Source organism: Lacerta agilis, chromosome 5, assembly GCF_009819535.1.
Source record: "Lacerta agilis isolate rLacAgi1 chromosome 5, rLacAgi1.pri, whole genome shotgun sequence".
Taxonomy (NCBI): Eukaryota; Metazoa; Chordata; class Lepidosauria; order Squamata; family Lacertidae; genus Lacerta; species Lacerta agilis.
Genome location: NC_046316.1, coordinates 92,265,697 through 92,286,418, shown reverse-complemented (window position 1 = coordinate 92,286,418; position 20,722 = coordinate 92,265,697). Strand labels below are relative to the sequence as shown.

At 45.9% G+C, this 20,722-nt stretch overlaps 1 protein-coding gene across 5 annotated transcripts in view; it reads right to left on the bottom strand.

Moving 5' to 3' along the window:
- RUBCN (rubicon autophagy regulator) overlaps positions 1-15,688 on the bottom strand; it is a 45,463-nt gene extending 29,775 nt beyond the window's left edge. For all 5 annotated transcript variants that reach the window (XM_033150893.1, XM_033150895.1, XM_033150894.1 and 2 more), the window contains exons 1-4: positions 15,534-15,688; positions 7,050-7,203; positions 4,257-4,340; positions 3,308-3,467 (exon numbers count right to left, since the gene is read on the bottom strand). In XM_033150893.1, coding sequence (XP_033006784.1) covers positions 3,308-3,467; positions 4,257-4,340; positions 7,050-7,203; positions 15,534-15,562 — 427 coding nt within the window. In that variant the 5' untranslated portion in view covers positions 15,563-15,688. The remainder of the gene's footprint in view (positions 1-3,307; positions 3,468-4,256; positions 4,341-7,049; positions 7,204-15,533) is intronic.
- Positions 15,689-20,722: the final 5,034 nt, after the last annotated feature.

Here is a 20,722-nt window from a genome sequence, read left to right as displayed (position 1 = left end):
CTCAGCCAAGCCCGCGCGCCAAGGGCGCTATAAATAGGCGAAAAACCCGCCCCCCCAGCCAGCCAGTGAGCGAGGCCTGCCTGCTCGGCGTGCCCGATTTGCAGCGGGCAGGCAGGGACCCCTGTTGCCTGCTGGCTGTGCGCAACAAGACGGGCTTTCGCCGAGCGAGGCGGCGCTGACTCAGCCTGGGCCGAAGGAAGCGCAGGGCAATGGCGCTCAGCACCCCCCGAGAGGCAGCTGGGCCTGCCCGAGCCCCCGAGCCCGGCGGCGCCGCCGCCACGGCAGCACCAGGCGGAGGACGAGGCCGACCTCGACCCCGACCCGCAGCAGCAGCTGAGCGGCCTGGAGCCCGACGCCGGCGAGGGGATCCCGCTGCACTCGCCGTGGACCTTCTGGCTCGACAAGTAAGTGCGGAGCTGCCGGCACACCAGGTGGGGAAGGCGAGCGGCAGCGGGAGGAGGAGGAGGAGCTTGCGGCCTGGAGCTCGCCTCTCCTGCGCCGGTAGGGTGGTAAAAGGCGCGCTTGAATGAGGCGGCAGCGACGGGGGTGGGCAGCGTAGGACTGGCCTTTGTTCGCCGCCGCCTCCTCTCCTGCTCTGCTCGCTCCTTCCCCGTCCCCACGGCGAATTAATTCCCTTCTCCGCCGAGGGCAACGAAAAGGGGGGGTCTGTTCTCCAGCCCCACAGATTGCTTCACTATGCTTAAGTATTTTATAATTTTTCATATTTCTGTTTACTTACTATTTCATAATAAAGTAATTATAAAATACTTTCTTTGTGTTTATTTGATTCCTATTCAAGAGAATTACTTTATATATAGTCAATATAGGCACAGAGTTAAATTTTTTAACATTTTCTAATGGTGGTGTGCCTCGAGATTTTTTTCATGTAACAAGTGTGCCTTTGCCCAAAAAAGGTTGAAAAACACTGCTGTAAATGATTCTCGTGCCACATCCGTCACCAGAGAGTCCCTAGAATTAGACACAGCCAGTGACACGGAAGAAGCTACCTTTGCAAGAACAGTCCCCTAGTATGTTCCTCGACAGTTGCATCACCCATGGACACTCCATCTCAACAGAAGAATTGCAAACATGGACTCTGCAGCTGTGTTACAACAACAAAGGCCTCTTGAATGTCTTCCTTCATGGCATGCCAATTAGGACAAGGGACCGCCCCCTCCTCCCCAGCCTTCATGGTACAAGCTCTACACACTTAAGGCTTTGTATCAACAGGCTGTGATCATAAGCATGCGGGGGCTGAGGATACAAAAAAGCACCAGCAAGGGTTTGGGAATTAAGGAAGTAGGCCCAAAGGAAAGGGCCCATTACTTTGTAGATCACATGCTTTGAATGCAGAAGGTCCCAGGCTCAGTCCCAGTTAAAAGGATTTCAGATAGTAGGGCTGGGAAAGACTTTTCGAGATGGCCTTGCAAGAGCCACTCCCAGTCAGAGCAGCTAATTCTGGCCTAGCTTCCTTTGCTCCTGGGCATTTATTCTTTCCACTCTTTGCCATAAAAGCAGAGCCCCATAGGCCTAGTTCTCACTTAAGTGGTAAGCGTGCTCCACTTCAGACTGCAGATGAGGGCTCATGCAATGGAAATATCCCCTGCACACTGAAAACCAGCATGTCAGGAGAAGGCAAGACTAGAACCCTTGTCTTTGACGCTGTAGTATTCTATGCGGATTTTTGTTCGTTTTTTGGTATCAAAGAGTTACAGCTCAGCAAGAATTAAGCCTGGGTCTCCCAAGAGAAAGCCAACAGAGAAGACTTCCTTCTTGACTGAGATGCAGGCCTTTTTCTAAAGAAATTTAGTTACCTAAAAGTGTTTAACTTTAGTGCAGGAGTTTGAGGTTTCCATGTCTATCCTGTTCTTGACTTTCAGTGTTATCCATATTACGTGCTCTGTACACCGGCTCTTTTTAGGCAATGTGCTGTGCTGCATCTGGACTGCTATCATACTCAACAGCTGAAAGCACAAGACAATGCACTGTCCCCACGGCTTGGGCAACTGCTTTCCTTTCCTCTTGCCCCAGGAACCTCAGCACACCCCAGACAGTGTTTCAACCTCCCTGCAGGCTACAGGATCAGACCAACCAAAGTACCCAAGAGTGGTGAACGACACGTGAGTGTCCATTGCGAGAGGCCACTACAGAATTGTTCACACAGTGTGTTCATACATGTCATTCAGATATGGCATGGGCTGCAAGAGAAGCTAAGAAGAGCCTGCAAGATCAGGCTAGCAACACATCGTTCTGTTCTCACAGTGGCCAACCTGATATTTCTTCGGAAGCCTGCAAGAAAGAATATGAGCACAACAGCACTCTTTCCACTGGGGAATCCCAGTAACTGGTTTTAAAAACATATTGATTCTGAGAAAGAAGATAGAACACAGCCTTGCCATCCATAAATTGCCTAATCCTCTTTTGCTACCTTTTGAGTCACTGGTTAAGCTCCTAATTTTTTTTTAAGCCAGTTATACCTTTTTGGCATTTTCCCATTTTTTATTGCTTAGTTTTCCAGATATATTTATTAGTTTGCATTTGTATGTGCACATACATAATATACAGAGCGAAACGAGACATCAAACAAAAATATTAGGCGGAGGATTTGCACTTCAGTAATACGAATTTAGCCAGGTCATCCATGTTTAAAAGAATATGAATATGAAACACAAAAAGAGGATATGAAAACTGATGAACTGCCAGATAAATAAGGAAGCAGCTTTAATAAACACACAACAGAACAGCTACAAAAGACATGATGTGAAACAATAAACGAGGCAGCACAGCTCATTGCTTTGTTTTTTTCCCCCAGGGATGAGAAACCTTTTTCAGCCTAAGAGGCACATTCCCTCCTGGGAAACCTCCAGAGGAGCACATGCAAAACTCTGAGGAGCAACAAATGTGACTTTTTCCTTTGCCCTTTTATCCAAAGATCCCAGGGCGGTATTGTAGTATTGTCTACAATGCCCAGCAGTGGCTCTACAGGGTTTCAGGCCTATGTGGAAATGCTGGGGATTGAAATTGTGATCTTCCACATGCAAAGCAGACAACCTACCACTGAGCCATGACCCTTCCACATCCTTTAAACAACATTTGCCAACATGGCCAGCCTGGGACTTTAAACGCAGTTTTGGGGAAGGGGGAGGAAGAAAGAAGCCACCTGTGGCTGTCTAAAAGCTGCCTTTTGTTTGCAGGCTGCCAAGTGCTGACCACAGAGTACCACATCTCAAAGCAGGCTCCTTGGCAGGAGAGATGACGACCCAAGAATGGCACAAGAAAGAAGATGAAGAGCGCGGTTTCATCTTACCTGCATAGAACTTCCTGGTGTACTGTTTGTTCCCAAGCAGAGGCTTCAGCTGAGCTGACAGGCAATGGAACTGCAGGCTGTGCTGGAGCCACGCCTCTGCAATGGCTCGATCGCTGACGCCGTCGGTGTTCCGCTGTCCGTTCTCATACAGGCTGATAAACTGGAAGACAGATGGTACTTCCTCTGAAAAGCTGGCAGAGACGAGCAGGTAATGGACAGCAGCGTCCCAGGAGATCCCTGATTACATACTCTTCTAAGCATCTCTCTCAATTTGCCACTGTCCCTGAAAGTGTATGTGGGACTACTGCTTGAGGCACCAGCTGACAAATGAGAGGCCACTCTATATCAGCATCAGTTCCCCATTCGCACAACAGGGAAAACGATGGCCTCACTTTTCAAGTCCGAGATGTGTTATAACCCTTTGAGAAGGAGGAAGCTGTCTGCCCTTAGCAGACCCTATTTTCTGGCCTGATTATTCTCTAAATGAAGACTGTAGCAGCAGTCCCAATGCAGCACACCTACATATGCTTTCCACGACAATCATGCCAATCTCCCCGTTTTATATCACGACTCTCGCCATTGATCCAGTGTCAGAACTTGAGCTGCAGCAGGTCCCAAAGGGAGCTTGATCGAAATTCAGTTATAGTTCAGTTATAAATCTGTTGTTGTTGTTGTTGTTGTTGTTGTTGTTGTTGTTGTTAAACTTTCTTCAGGTCTGAAGCTGCTTGCATTTCCTCACCATCCTTGGACTGCAGGTAAGAGCTTCCCCTCAGCTCCCTCCCACCTACTGTCAGAACTTCCTGCAAACTATCCCAGCAAGATTTGCCTTTCAGACCTTCTGTAAAGGTTAAAAACAACAAAGAGGCAAGTGACTTCTGCTCACCTCGACAAACTTGTCCCCTACCCCCTGGCAAAACCAAGATCTTCTTTCCCCAAAACCTGAGCTCACCTTTTCAATGTGGTGGGCAGCATGTGGGCTCAGCCAATGGAGGTCCTTCACAAACTGCCAATAATCCCTCTGCCTGCAACACACCTGCCCAGGAAATACATAGAGTTAAAATTCCCCTGGCAGTGCCAACTCAATACATGATCAGATACCAGATTCATTAAGAGGAAGGCTTAGAAAGGGGAAGGAAATTAACTCCTTTACCGCTGTCATTTATGAACCATGGACCAAAACATGTCAGGTGGTCTGAAGTGCTACTTCTGTAATAATCTCTGTTACAGCTTAATTTGCATCTTCCTTCTCTCAAGCAGTTGCAAAAAGTCAGAAAAGAACAGAGTCAAGAATTCAATGCCTTCCTGATATCTGGAACATGCTGCATTCAGGTTAAGCAAATCAATCACCTGGTTGGTACATAATGCTAAATCATAGTTTATCAAACTATGTTTTAGTGTTATGTGTGTACCCTGCCCAGCAGCTTCCCTATTATTTATTGCCAAAAACCGATTGTCTGAAGTCATGGGTTTTTGCTGGCTTATGAAACTTGGCTTGTTTTAAACAGGGCTTGACATTACATGTAAATTTAATACTTCTCCTTACCCATGGTTTGTTTGAAAAACACACACACACACCCCAACACTCACCAAACTACAAAGGCTTGAGGCAAGAGTAACTGTTGTGCCATCAGCATATTGCTGACAATGTACTCCAAAACTCTGGATGACCTCACTCAGCATATGGGATAAAACTGAACCCTGAGGAACCCCACACTGAAAGCTCAACGAGGCCAAAAAGCACTCCCCAATTATCACCCTCTGGAAATGACCATCCAAATAGGACCAGAACCACTGAAAAGTGGTGCCGCCTACCCCTAACTTGGACAGTCACTCCAGAAGGATACCATGATGGAAAGCCGCTGAGAGGTTGAGGCGAATTAATGGGTACACACATTTCCCCTGTCTTCCTCTTAACAGAAGTCATACAGGGTGACCAACGCAGTTTCTGTGCCCAAACCGGGCCTGAAACCCTATTGAAATGGATCCAAAAATACCTGTTTCCTCCAACAGTGTCTGGATCTGGTCTGTGACTATCTGCTCAAGAACTTTGCCCAAGAATATAACATCTTAATTACACTGTTATGGCCCAACCTTTCCCAGGCAACAAATTATATATTTTTAAATCGGGAACAGTTATATCCTACCTTTCTGATTAAAATTATCAAGGGGGCTAATATATATTAAGAGCAGCTGTATGGATGGAGCAGACAATGAATGGTGCAAATACAAATGGAACTAAATTAGGTTAGACAGGAAGGCCAAAGCAAACACCACACTACACATCCTGACAGCTATAGTCTTATAAACAAGAACACGTTTTCTAGAGCAGCCAACATCAGTGTATTTTTGAAGTGCCAATACCAAGGCTTTCAAGATACCAGATTTTGCATGGATTTAGGAACCTTAAGATGTGTGCATTCATACTCTTGTTTCACTGTGCCAAAATTCCCAAGATGCTGATTTCTTCTCTCTATGGAGAAAATGCACTGATCACTAGTAACTTTTGTTAAAGCTTATCCACTACAGGCGATGATTGTTTAGTGCATGTTCAAAATACGTGCGACTGTGCACATATGCATCGCCGCAACCCATAAGTGCCCGGAAAAGGGGTGGGTCGGGGGCATAACAAGGCAGAGAGGACTTACACGAGCTCCACCAATGCGTGCAAGGGTCAGGAATGCAAACCCCGCACAAAACGGGTGTAGTTGCCAATATTGCAACAAACTACCTGGTTTTATCTCTGGAGGACTGCAAAAGCCCTACAGAACAGATTATTACTAATTATTATCTCAAAAGGACAATATTCCATTCCACAAGATGATAAAGGCAAGTTAATGATTTATTCTCGCAACTGCAGCAGAAACTGTTGGTTGTTGTGGGAGGGAAGGAATTAATGCTGTTCGACATCTAACGGCAGCACAGCTAGGGAACTGGATGTCTAGGCTAGAGGACTAGACCAATTCATAGAGGACAAGGCTATCAATGCCACAGTGGCTATATTCCACCTCCACCGCAAGAGGCAACATGCCTTGAATACCAGCTGCTGGGAATCACAGGTGGGCAGAGTGCCGTTGTGCACATGTCCTGCTTGCAGGCTTCCCACAGGCATCTGGTCAGCCACTGTGAGAACAAGATGCTGGACTAGTTGGGCCATTGGCCTGGTGTTCTTGTGTACATGCTCAGAAGTACCACTACTCTAAAAAATGTGTGTGAATGTGCAGGGGAAGCATGATGGAGCTTTGTAAAACCATGAAGAGTGTGAAGAGAACAAAACCTTCCAGTTCAGAGGGAACCTGTTTCCCAGGGGATCCTCATCAGGGAAAGCAGGAGCTATCACCCTGGAGACAGGAAGGGCTGAACGCTGAAAATGACTGCCGATGGGGAGACAAAAGGGATGCCTGAGGTCACCTAGGAAAGGAAATATGATCCAACTAACTCTTGGATCACAGCTCTACTATACCTGCTCTCCCCCCCCCCCTTTTTTTATTACAAAAACAAGCACTAGTTGGCCCAGGTCTCAGTCTTGCCTCACTTCTTCCCTAGCATCTTGTTCTGTGGATGCAACCAACTACTAACATTCCTATCTATTCTTGTCCAAGACATGATATCTAGGTCAGATTTTAGACAAGATGGTTAAGGGATCCATTTTATGACTGTTGTCCCAGGTGAACATCGATCAAGATAACCACCTGTTAAAGCAGCAGTAAGTGTATAAATTCCAGAGAAAGCCGAGAAAGCCTACCTTGTCTGGAATGAGCCCATGATACAGAATGCTGTGCATGTCCCTGCAGAGTCGCTCCAAGCCACCATACTTAGACCAGACGTTGGGGTTGCTTATAGACACCAAACCTTCCACTGTCGTCTTCAGGTTGCCCAGCAACTTCCAGTGCTCCTTCCTGAAAAGTGCAGACCATCAGTTCTGTTGCGCAGGCAAAATTTCCTCGCTGCTTTGTGACCCTTTACAATGTCATCATTGTGGAAAAACAGTAACATAAGCAGGATGTGGTGTCACCAGTTCAAGTTCAACAGAAACCCCATCCATGCTGTTCCAACACAACTGCTTATGCCAGTACAGATGGCGCGACAGCTCCTCTGCTGCAGTCCTGGTTGGAGAACTTCCTCCCAAGCATTTTCCCTTGTGACATCCACACTTTATCAGCATTTCTTCTTCTTTCTTTTTTTAAAAAGAACACTTAAAAGGGTAAATTATAAATTATAAACTTTATAAAGGAAGATTTTTATTTTATTTTACACGAATACCATTACATTAAATTGGGGTGAGGAGTCGAGCAAATTCAGTAATGGAAACTGGGGAAGGGGGTGCAAGAGTGAGAGGTCATGGCATGTATGGTGTTCTGGGAGGGTGCTCCAGACAGGGAGCCAAAAGTGTTTAAACGAAGCAGGGAGCTTTGGGGCAACTGAGGGTGGTGGAGTTTAGGGTCAAGGGCTTTGTAAGCCAGAGAACAGAAAAGAGGGCTGGCAGGCTCTGAGCTCGGACTACATTTAGAAGCTTCCTCCTGTTTTTGTCTGCACCAGAGAACCTGCCTTGCATATTAAGAATAGAACTGGACACCCCTGGACACACACAAAAACCCAACCGAAGCCCAAAAAACCCCCCGAAGGCTGCCCTAGGACAGGAGCTGCATTTGTTCATTGCTTTTATGAATGCTCAAAACACCACAGAACACATGTAACTGGCTTTTAAGTAACATAACATTATATATAATAAAACTGTAATTTAATCGTCATATCAAAAAAACTGCAAAGCACAGTTCCTGATGGAAAAACATATCATATTACTATTAACCTTCTATATGTATTATTGTCGTAAAGTCCAAGGATTGTCAAGTCTCAGGCTCATGAAAATCAGAGTAAAAATTTAACCACAGGGAAGATATCATGTCTTTCCTGCAGAGCTTTTTAAAAATTGCAAGAGCATGTTGTAGGAAAAGCTTATGCAGACTCCACCACATCCTGAATGACATGAATGAAGAGCTCTGGTATTTTGCTACTTTCTTATGGCAGATAGGAATTGCTTTTGAGTCAGTCTCTTATCTACAAATGCCACACTCTTATGACTTCCTTAACAGTGTTCTCTTTCTCCCAACGACACACATGGCCACAACAGGGAGAAATCGTATGAACAGGAGGTAAGTTTGGGGTCCAAATGCTCACAACCACAGTTCTGGGCTAGCTGTGCACATTTCTGCCATACACAAGCTATAACCCTTTATGCAGAATGATTTCGGCCACTCTCCCTTGGGTCCCGCAACTCCACCCCGGAACACCTGAACCTCCTTACAAGATTGCTGCTGTGTTCCAATTACTGCTACCAATATATGTTCAAATACTGAGCTGGCAATTATCAGCCTGAGAGCCCAGGACAAATGGTGAAGAATCAGGGCAGGGCAGCAAGAGAAGGGAGAAGAGCGGCAGGGGGTGGGGAAGAGAATCGCTTCCTCAGCAAGTCCTTGCAAAGAACAGCAACAGATCTGTCACATTCCTACAAATGAGTCACTCTACTACACTGGAATGCCTTTTTCTTTTTCTTTTCCAAGAAGGCATCCAATGCATCACTGAGCCAAAATTGTATTTAATGTTCGCTGTATTTATGAAACCATTTCTACCCTGCATCTTCCACCCAAACTGGGTTCCCAGAATGACTTACAAACCGGGAAAAGCATAATAATAATAATAATATCAAGTAAGCAGCCTCAGCAGCAAAACAACAATACACACAGAAATGGCAGGGTGGTACACAAAATGTGTGTTCAAGCAAAACAGTTGTCACTTGCTGTCCAAATGTGTTCACATATGAAGAGCACCGAAGTCCTTGGAATTCACTGTGCCAACATCTGGCACAGTGAATTCATGTGCCCCTATAAGCTGCATTTCAGAGCAAGGGGGATCAGAAGAGCCTGGAAATGGCCGGAGGGGACAGCCCTGTTGGTCTAGGATTCTGCTTGCAGGGAGCACACAGCCATCTGGCTGGCAACTGTGAGAACTGGATGCTGGAAAGATGGGCCTTTGGTCTGATCCAGCAGGAGTCTTATGTTCTTAAGGCCTGCAATGTGTGGGATACACAAAGTCAGAACATACAGACCAAGTCCACATCCAGAACTTCCCAAGGCCTATGGCTATTTTTACAGTGAAAAATAACATTATCCTTTTTGGTTCACTTAATTGTTTCTGAAAAGGACTCTCATCCAAAATCTTAGTTGGTCTCTAAGGTACTACTGGAAGGAATTCTTTTATTTTTTTATTTTGTCTCATCCAAAAGTTGCTATTGAGGGACTCCCACCAGGAACTCTGAAAGGGCCGTTCCTGCTTGTCTCCCAACTTGAAAAGGTTGCCTGAAAAGCGAGACTTAAACACAAACCTTTTTGAATGCAAGGGTTTGGTTTCCAAGACAACAAGCAGCAAATTGGCTTATGCCATCAAGCCTATTCCTCCCATAAAGCTGGTTCTCCTGGGAAATGGAAACAAAATCTTAAGGCAATGATCTAAGTTGACAGATGACTCAGCTCACTTTCCTTCCAAACAAGTTGGCATGGGGAAAGAGAGAGCTGACAGACTGGAAGAAAACAGGCCCTAAACCAGCATGCACAATGCCTGTGGCACACATTGGGGCAACTTTCACCTTAATAAAACCCTGAAATTATTAACTAGCACGGTCTCTGCAACAGGGCAGGAGCTGAAGCAACGAGGGAGTGGGTGAACAGGGTCCTTTCCTTATGAGATGGGCAAGAAAAGCCTCCCTACGTCAGACCTAGTTATCTAGCCCAGCTTCCCATTTCCCACACTGGCCAACCAGATGCCTACAGGAAGCCCTTGAGCCGGGACACGCTGGCCACAGCTATCTCTTGCTCTTGTTCTCCAGGAGCTGGAATTTGAAGGTATGCAGCATCTGAACCTGGAAGGTGCATTTTGCCATCATTAATAGCAGCCATTGTCATGCCACTATTTCTAAAATGTTGGTTTGGAAGAACATTACTGAGTAGGACAGTTTTCACATTCCTATAGGGCTTCTCTCAATCATGGGCACGAAAAGATGCAGGGCAAAAGTTCATTTTCAGTCATCGATAGCATCATCTTCATGATGAAGAACTGGGAAAGGTCCAGAATTGAGGCCCACGTTGGATGATGCTTACTGCATTGTAGGGGGTTGGACTAGATCAGTGTTTTTCAACCTTTTTTGGGCAAAGGCACACTTGTTTCATGAAAAAAATCACGAGGCACACCACCATTAGAAAATGTTAAAAAATTTAACTCTGTGCCTATATTGACTATATATAAAGTAATTTTTCAATTTTTCCCACGGCACACCAGGCAACATCTCGCGGCACACTAGTGTGCCACGGAACAGTGGTTGAAAAACACTGGACTAGATGACCCTCATGGTTCCTTCCAACTCTACGATTCTATGAAATGCAGGGAATTGTCACCCCTGTTCTATGAAAGACAGCCACCTTCCGTAACATCCTTCCTACACTCCAAAGGAGAGGCTCTTCTCTGTGTTCCAACACAGGCAGAGGCAAAATTCCTGGGGAAGTTAAACAGGGCTTTTTCTGTGGCATTGCCACACTTAAGAAAACCATCAGAGTCTGGTTGCTGGATCAGGATACAGTGCCTTCAAGCAGTGGAAAATTAGATGTTTAAGTGAAGCCTGCAAAGCAGGATGTGAGTGCAACAACACTCTCCCCACTTGACCGTCTGCGGGCCAGACTGAGAAGGCGATTGGGCCGCATCCGTCCCGTATCCGGTCCGGGAATCAGCATGTTTTTACATGAGTAGAATGTGTCCTTTTATTTAAACTGCATCTCTGGGTTATTTGTGGGGGCTGCCTGGTGTTTTTACATGAGTAGAATGTGTGCTTTTATTTAAAATACATCTCTGGTTTATTTGTGGGGCATAGGAATTCGTTCTCCCCCCCCCCCAAACAAAATATAGTCCGTCCCACCACATGGTCTGAGGGACGGTGGACCGGCCCATGGCTGAAAAAGGTTGCTGACCCCTGTGCTAGCTATTATACTGACTGGTTTTTAGTCTGACATGCTGCTTTTTACACCTTTTTTTACTTTCACTTGTGTGTTGTTGTTTTTACTTGTTTTAATGAAAGAGTTATTCAGCACCTATGCTTTTAAAATTTATTTTATATCCTGCTGGCCTCAATATCTCACCCCTATTGCCACTAATTGGCCCAGATGAAGAGATAGGTATTTAGCTAGCACTGAATGGTGTCGGTGCCAGCTGCAGTTCAGGGAGGAGAGCATACCATGGTTCTCCCGTTTAAAAAAAATGGTAAGGAAGGATACTAATTATTTCAAAACAATTAAAATATTTCACACACCCGAAGGACGCAAGAGGCATGCATTAGGTTAATCTATAAATTGGCTAGGTTTATGATTTAGTGATATTATACACCTAGGAAAAAATCCAGACTAGTCACTAAAGCTGCAATTCTTTTCACACTTAACGGATCCAGGAGTAAGCGTCACTGAACTCAACAGGGCATAATTCTATGTAAACAATGAATATTGCATTGTAAATTGTCTAAATTGAGCTAACAGAGATGCAAAAGGTCTCTCTACAAACAAGGTCTGACGTCTGTCTTCACCTGCACAGATATGCCAGAGCTTGACAGCATTGGCGTCATGGAGGGTAGATATAAAAGTCATCAAGCTTAGCAATGCAAAGCAGGTGAGTTTCAAGGGAGGAAGCACTGCAAACAGTCTCTTAATAGGCAGATCCAAGCTAGGTCCAGCTCTCCCCCACCCCCTTGTCCCTGAAATGAATGAATGATCAGCCAAACTACCATAGGTAACACAACAGCAGCCTTTGATAGGCCTGCCTTCTGCTGGCCTGTAGCCCTGTGCAAAATTTTGAGATACACATAACTCTAGAGCAAAGTTTTAATTAGGCAACTGTTGAAAATGACTAAGCCCTTATCCCTTTTATCAAGATTTAGGAGCGCTTCACATTTTAGTGTATACCTTTGACACACAGGTGTCAGGGCAGGGAGAGAAACAATCATAGCCATTGCAAGTGCTTCATAGTGTTCTGTATTACTCAAAAGCTGACACCCAATTGGCCTGCTTTTTCCCCTCTTATATTCTGAGAAGACAATTTTCACCAAAAGGAAAAATTAAATTCATACCTTGCAACATAAGTCTGCTCTTTCCCAAATCAATCTTCTATCTCTCAGAAATATTCCACACACATATTATTCTACTTGTTTAATGCAGGAGATCCTGATAGACTTACTCTGAGGTTGTCCATAAAGGCTTTTTTAAATGGTGCCTTTCCAACAAGTCAGAGTACAACTATTTGAAATTAACAGCCACCAAATTTCTACCCTCCTGTGTCTTCTTGTGTTCCACTGCATGACTAAGATAGCAAGTTTCTAGTCCTTAAGCATGCAAAAAAGCTTGAAAAGAAAATTATCTAGTGAAAGTCAGATGATGAGACTGAATTTCCACTGAGCAGCAAAAGAATACCCTTTGATATTACTTCCCACCCACGTACACACAAACCCTTTGCTAGTTCCTCTTATATCTATTATTGCCTGGTCCTAATCTCTGTTCCTAAACCCCACTGATCCAAATTGGAAGACCCCACAATTCAGGGGTTAGGCACATGCTTTGCAATTGCTATTATCTCCAGTTAAACAATCTCAGCCTGCAGGTCTTGAAATAACCCCAGCTTGAGATCTGGGAAACCTGATGCCAATCAGAGCAGGCAATGCTGGGGCCGATGAATCAATTATCTGACTCTATGTAGGGCAGAAATGTACAGTATATTCTGGCGTATAAGACTACTTTTTAATACAGGAAAATCTTCTCAAAAGTCGGGGGTCGTCTTATACGCCAGGTGGAAAATCTGTGGTTGAGTATATCTCAAACTCTATATTTTAACTGGAAAAGTTGGGGGTCGTCTTATACGCCCAGTCGTCTTATACGCCGCAATATACGGTATGTTCAAAAATATATTTTGTATACTCCTTTAGTGTATACGGGTGGCCCTATGGTTTGAACACAGAGCCTAGGGCTTGTCGATCAGAAGGGGCGCGACAGGGTGAGCTCCTGTTGCTCGGTCCCAACTCCTGCCCACCTAGCAGTTCAAAAGCACGTCAAAGTGCAAGTAGATAAATAGGTACCGCTCCAGCGGGAAGGTAAACGGCGTTTCCATGCGCTACTCTGGTTCGCCAGAAGCAGCTTAGTCTTGTTGGCCACATGACCTGGAAGCTGTACGCCGGCTCCCTCGGCCAATAAAGCAAGATGAGCACCGCAGCCCCAGAGTCATCCGCAACTAGACCTAATAGTCAGGGGTCCCTTTACCTTTACTGACTTCACCCCTTCCCATGAAAGTCAAGTTCTTTGACAACTTAGCTACCATAAGCAAAATATTCTGGTCTGCACCATTTATTGTTAACGGCATGAGAATACCACAGGAAAACGATGGAGTTTCTGCCTACTGCACAGCAAGCACCAAACACATATTGGGCATTATATAGCTCTTAAAACGTACATCAGTAAATAAGCAACATCATTTCTGCCCCAGAAGAGAGATGTAAATAAACTAAATATTTATGTGACTGATGTCCTTTTGCAATGGGCCTCAGTGGCTGCCCTGTCATCTACATACCCAGAGAACTTCACATCACGTAGGAGACATGTGGAAGTTTTTAAGTTCTATAGAACTCTTCTTCACGCAAGATTCCAACCATCAGCTTTGCTTTGTTTTTTAATGTGAAATAAAGCATAGTTCTTTACTTACTGGCATGAATCTTGTTTGGCCCCAACGAAGTGTTTTCCCCCTCCTTTACAAAAAAATTAAAACATCCAGCCTGACAAAGAGTCTATGTAAGAAGCCCTACTCGATTAGATCAATGGCCCATCTAGTCCAGGACTGTCCTCATAAGCGGCCAGGAGATATCCAAGGATAGCCTGGAAGCAGAATGGGAGCATGACAGCACACTTCCCAACTAAAATTCATAGCAAATACAACATAGTCATCAGGGTTAGCAGTCACTGATAACCTTATCCTCCATGAATTTTTCTAATCCAAGTTGGTGGACATCACTGCCTCCTGTGGCAGTGAGTTCCATAGTTTTAACCAGGCACTGTGTGAATAAGTACTTTCATCTGTCCTGAATCTTCCAACATTCAGCTTCTAGTAATTATTATTTTATTATTTATACCCCGCCCACCTGGCTGGGTTTCCCCAGCCACTCCGGGCTATTTACAGAATATATAAAAAGAAAGCATCAAAGATTAAAAACTTCCTGATACAGGGCTGCCTTCAGATGTCTTCAAAAAGTTGCACAGTATAGATATTTATCTCCTTGACATACTAGTGTTCTAGTATTACGAGAGAAGGAGAAAAACCCCTCTACGCACTTTCTTCACACCATGCATAATTTTATACCGCTCTATAATGCTCGCCCGCCCTCTTTCATTTGCCTTTTCTCTAAACTTGTGAGCTTGCAGGGAAATTCTCGCCGCAGTAAGTGAATCTGGGTCAGTCCTACACAACCTTTCCATAAAAAGCCCTGCTGGATAGACCTCGGCACACACCTCCCAGTGACACAACCGCACCCCCTTCTCCATCCTCCTCCTCCTCCCGATGCCACCCCGTACAGTATGTATCAGTACAAATGTTACATCAAGGCAGAAACAAACCTATGGCACTCATGCCCCAGTGTCACCCCAGGTCCCACCCCAAAATGGGCTATTTCCCATTGCCACCCTCTCCAGCCTTTAACTCCCCACCCCGCATTGCCTCAGCGCCCCCCCCCCGCAGCAAACTCCCCTCTCCCCACAAATAGCCCCACCACCGTGGGCTCTTTCCCGGCCCCACAACTAACTCCCCACCCGCAATTCCTCAGCCCTCCCCCACAGCAAACTCCCCTCTGCCCCAATTAACACCCCTCCCAGCACCCCATTGCCTCAGCTCCCCCTATAACTACCCATACCCCCACTTCACTCACTTAGCGTCCCCCCATTAACCCCCCAAATATCTCCCCCATCCCCTCAGCTTTGACCCCCCAACTGACTCCCCCCCCCACTGCAAGTCATTTCATTTCCCTCAGCTCACACCCCTTTTCAATTAATTAGCTCCCCTCCCCGCCCCATTGCCTCGCCTCCCGCCCCCCCCAACCAGCCCCACCCCCGGTTGCCTCAGGCGCCCCCCTTCCCGGCCCTGCTGCCCCCCTTCGCCTTCTGACCTGCTCTCCTTCTGCCCCGCAACCTCCATCCCTCGGAGGGCGAGGCGGCGGTCAGAGCCCGGCGGCCTCACTCCCCGCCTGGACGGCGACGCCCCCTCCGAGCGCAGCCCCGTCTCCTCCGGCCATCTCACCCGGGCCAGTGCGGGACAGCGCCGCCTTCTCTCGCCCTCCCTCGGCTTCAGAGGCGAGGAACTACGAGTCCCAGCGGCCCCCGCGCGCGCCTTCCGCGTCGCCACGCAAACGCGGCTTCCGGCGCGCGCTACGTTCACTGCCGCCCAGGAGGTATAGTCAGGCACGCCTCCGGAAGCCCCGCCCACCCGCCGGAATCCTTCGGGAACTACGGCTCCCAGCATGCCCCGCGCTGAGCAGCTGCTCTCGAAGCCTGTTCTCCCTCTCCTTGGATGAGGGCGATTTTGAATTTAGACTTTTTTATGGGGGGACAGGGGGAGAACGGGGCTAAAGAGGGCGGGCAGTAATATGCCTTGATAATGTTGGAATTATCTGCACGGCAAATGGGCGTGCATGCACTTAATGGCTCCGGTGACTATAACAAGCGTTGAAAGACTCTGCCGATAGGTTATATATAAATTAATGAGCAAGGTTTACTCAAGGAACAAAGCCGCTGCCCTGATCTCACTTACCTGCGGGTGAACCTTGTTTAATTCTACAGGGCCATGAGGAGACATGGTTGGGCTGTGCTGTGAGCCATACCTGTTCCTGCTGGCTTTGCTTTTGCTCTCTCGTTGATTAATACAAAATAAAAAATAATAATAAATCCTTCCAGTAGCACCTTAGAGATTTTTTTATTTTGTTTTGACTATGGCAGACCAAAACGGCTACCTACCTGTCGTTGATTAATGATACCCTCTCTTTTGTTTGCAAGGAAACAGGGACCTATTTGTGATTAGCCAGTTTGCACAATGAGCAGAAGAGGAAAAGCCTTTCCTGAACTGTGCTACAACAGGTTACAGATAGGAATGATAAGAGGACTTATTCATGCATGGAACTCCCTCCCTCATGAGGCAGTGATGGCCACCAACCTTGATGGCTTTAAAAGACGGTCATGGAAGAGAGGACTATCAATGCTACTAGCCAGAATGGCTATGCTGTGCCCTCCACAGCTGGAGGAAGCAATGCTTCCAAATACTAGTTGCTGGAAACCACAGAAAGGGAGAGTGCAATTGTGCTTGAATTCTGCAGCTGCTTGCTGGTTTCCAAAGGACATCCGAAGGACTGTAAGAACAGGATGCTGGACTAAATGGGCAATCCAGCACGCTCTTCTTATGTCGCTTGCATGTACAGTGGTTGTTGTTGTTGTTCAGTCGTTCAGTCATGTCCGACTCTTCATGACCCCATGGACCAGAGCACGCCAGGCACCCCTATCCTCCACTCCCTCCCGCAGTTTGGCCAAACTCATGCCAGTCGCTTCGAGAACACTGTCCAACCATCTCATCCTCTGTTGTCCCCTTCTCCTTGTGCCCTCCATCTTTCCCAACATCTGGGTCTTTTCTAGGGAGTCTTCTCTTCTCATGAGTTGGCCAAAGTCTTGGAGCCTCAGCTTCAGGATCTGCCCTTCCAGTGAGCACTCAGGGCTGATTAAGGATGGATAGGTTTGATCATTTGCAGTCCATGGGACTCTCAAGAGTCTCCTCCAGCACCATAATTCAAATACAGTGGTACCTCGGGTTAAGTACTTAATTTGTTCCGGAGGTCCGTTCTTAACCTGAAGCGTACTTAACCTGAAGCACCACTTTAGCTAATGGGACCTCCTGCTGCCACTGCGCCACCAGAGCACGATTTCTGTTCTTAAGCAGAGTTCTTAACCTGAAGCGTACTTAACCTGAAGTGTACTTAACCCAAGGTACCACTGTATCAACTTCTGTAGGGTGGGGGGAATCTGTATACAAAATACTAACATGTTAGTGAACCTATTAAACTGTTCCAATATTAGCACACTGCAATCTCTATTATCACAACAGCAGCCCTTTCTTTCTATCAGTTTCCTATTTTTTTGCAAATGTGTCAGCTGGGAAAAAAAGGTTATATTGATTGTTGCTTTATTTCATCATTGACCCTCAATTGACTTTTGCCATATGGGGGACACCCAAAGGGTGATGCTTAAATAGTTCTTTTATATGCTGGTGTTTGTTCCATTTTCCTTTGCAGATGTCCAGTTGCAGGCAGCTGCTTTCTTGGCCTGGATAATAAAAGTTGCTGCTGTCTCCTCCACCACCATCTGTCTGTGTTTGGTCTGCTTTGCACCTGTTGTCTGGACACAGAGCATCTGCCATCCTTCATTTTGTTAAATTGGTCCAGGGATTAAGCAAAAGCATTTTAGCCTTTATGTCGGTATGCTGACAATATAAACCAGGGCTCCAAACATCAGCATTTCCCCATATTAGTGCAGGAATTGGGTTTTAAAAACCATTGCAGTACATGAGTTACCAGAATTTTATTTGTTATTCAGACATAAGATGCTGCTACCTATACATTTTAACCACCTTTGATATTATGGGTTGTAATACAAAGCAGACACGCAGCCTCCTTTTGTGCATCTTTATCGCATTAAATTCAATGGGATATACCCATCTAACTGACCTAGGACCTAAATATGATAATTGCTAACATGGAGATATTTATTTAGGAAAAATATTTATATGCTGCCCAGTACAATAAATCTCAAAGCAGTGTACAAACACATTTAACACTGGTTTTATACATTCAGTGTGCAAACACAAAGAAACAAAAAATCATGATACAGTAAATAAGGTACAGGTCAGGCACAACTAACTAACTCACCAGAATTCAACACCAGAAAAAACTATGAGCGTACAAGTGCTTGTGGGAATATGTTTTTTAGGTACCTCTGTACCTGGTTATTTGTGTTTGTTTGTATTTAATTGATGATATCCTTCCGCTCTGGAAGGAATGATAAAAAGGGGATCCGACGGGCAGTTTACCGCATGGATCCCTTCGCGGGAGAAAAAGGCTCCAATTTTAAATGTAGTAACGGTTGTTAGTCTTCTTCCCGCCAAATGTTAGCACGGTAACAGTGCTGTGATTGGATGTTATGTTTGTTGTGTCGTCACTTTACTGTTCAATAAATAGCTGCCGCTCCCTGTTTGTGGTGTGGAGGAAGCCGAGAAAAGCAGAGGAGAAAGCGTGGAGAAAGGTGTGAAGGGCGAGGCAAGCAGAGATAGAACGAGGTAGCGTGGCAAGCCCAGAGAGAATAGACCCACCACGCAGGGTAGCGGTAGGCTCCTTCACCAGACTGCAGTCTCCGTTGTTTTATTTAACTTCGTTTTTTACTTTAAAACCTTTTATTTGGCTACTTGGTTTTTGGCCATAGTTTATTTAGCTCTTTTTCTCCGGAGTCTTTTTCTGGAACCTTTTGTAAGTTTCGATCGCTAGCAGAGAACTTCGAGGCAACCATTCACGAACTCACAACTCAGAGACCTTCAGACAGCAGCCGGCAGACCCCTTCTTCACGGCGCAGTGGGAACAGGCTCCAGAATTACCGGCCGTCCCATCCGCAGGCTGCCCCATAGCTGGTGCCCGATTGGCATCGGCTATCCCAACAACTGGTGCCCCGTGTGAGGCAATACACGTGAGGCATCGGTTATTCCCACAGGTGCTGTGCTTTTCCCGTTAACTAAACAGCAGTAACTAGGAAATTAAGAAAATTAATTACCGGTATACAGCAAGGATACTTAACATGGACACTGGTACCAGAGCCTGTAATAAACCCAGATGCCAACTTTGCAGCCACATACACCCAGACGACACCATCACTGGACCCAACAACATCAAACATACCATCTCAGGACTATTTAATTGGTCATCTTCTAACATTGTGTATGCAATCAAATGCCAACAGTGCCCTTCAGCTCTCTATATCGGACAAACAGGACAAACCCTACGCCAAAGGATAAATGGACATAAACCTGACACCAGGAATCACAAGACAGAGAAACCAGTAGGAGAACACTTCAATCTCCCAGGACATTCTATACAAGATCTAAAATAACTTCAAAAATAGAGGTTGCTGAATTACAACTTGTTGTTGTTGTTGTTGTTGTTGTTCAGTCGTTCAGTCGTGTCCGACTCTTCGTGACCCCATGGACCAGAGCACGCCAGGCACGCCTATCCTTCACTGCCTCTCGCAGTTTGGCCAACTTATTACCAAACTTAAAACCATGGAGAGACCTGGTCTGAGTAGAGACATTGGATTCTTATCTCATTATACATGATAATATGATTTTTGGCCATCTCATCCCTTGCTGTAAGACCAATTGCAGTCGTTAACAGTCGTCAACACTAACATTGGCTCGGGTAAGTGGATACCATGCATCATACTGTTTCCTCTACCCAATATAGAATCAAATAATTGCCAAAATTAAACGGTTTGACAGAAATATGGCTAATTACTCCTCTGGAAGAGGGGAATCCAGGTGTCCCCTGCCTCCATAATCCCTTAAGCATAAGGTCACAAACTCCTTCCCCTTCCACAAGGTGTGAACTTAGCCTCACTATAGGAGGCAGGAGGCAGTCAGGGGCAGCACATACCCCAGGCAGAAACCCATCAGGATAGTGGATTGAATCCTGATCCTTTCAAAGGAGAAGCACAGGAAAGCATTGCAACTAGGGGGATGTGTACTTCTATTGTTCTTTGGGGAAGAGGGTAGTTAAAAGGTTTCAGGAACTGGGGTTATTGGCAGGGGTGGGTGATGGGCTTATTTTTCCACATGCCACATCACTCCTACACTGTGACATATTTGTGATGTATAGATGATGCAGATGGCGCTGTGGTCTAAACCACTGAGCTTCTTGGGCTTGCCAATCAGAAGGTTGGCGGTTCGAATCTGCACAACGGGGTGAGCTCCTGTTGCTCTGTCCCAGCTCCTGGCTACCTAGCAGTTCGAAAGCACGCCTGTGCAAGTAGATAAATAGGTACCACTGCAGCGGGAAGGTAAATGGCTTTTCTGTGTACTCTGGTTTCCGTCATGGTGTCCCGTTGTGCCAGAAGCGGTTTAATCCTTGATATAAGAAATAAAATTCTTATAACATCCTGTTGGCCACATGACCTGGAAAGCTGCCTGTGGACAATCGCCGCCTCCCTCAGCCTGAAAGTGAGATGAGCACCGCAATCTCAGTCGCCTTTGACTGGACTTAATTTATCGATGATGCTG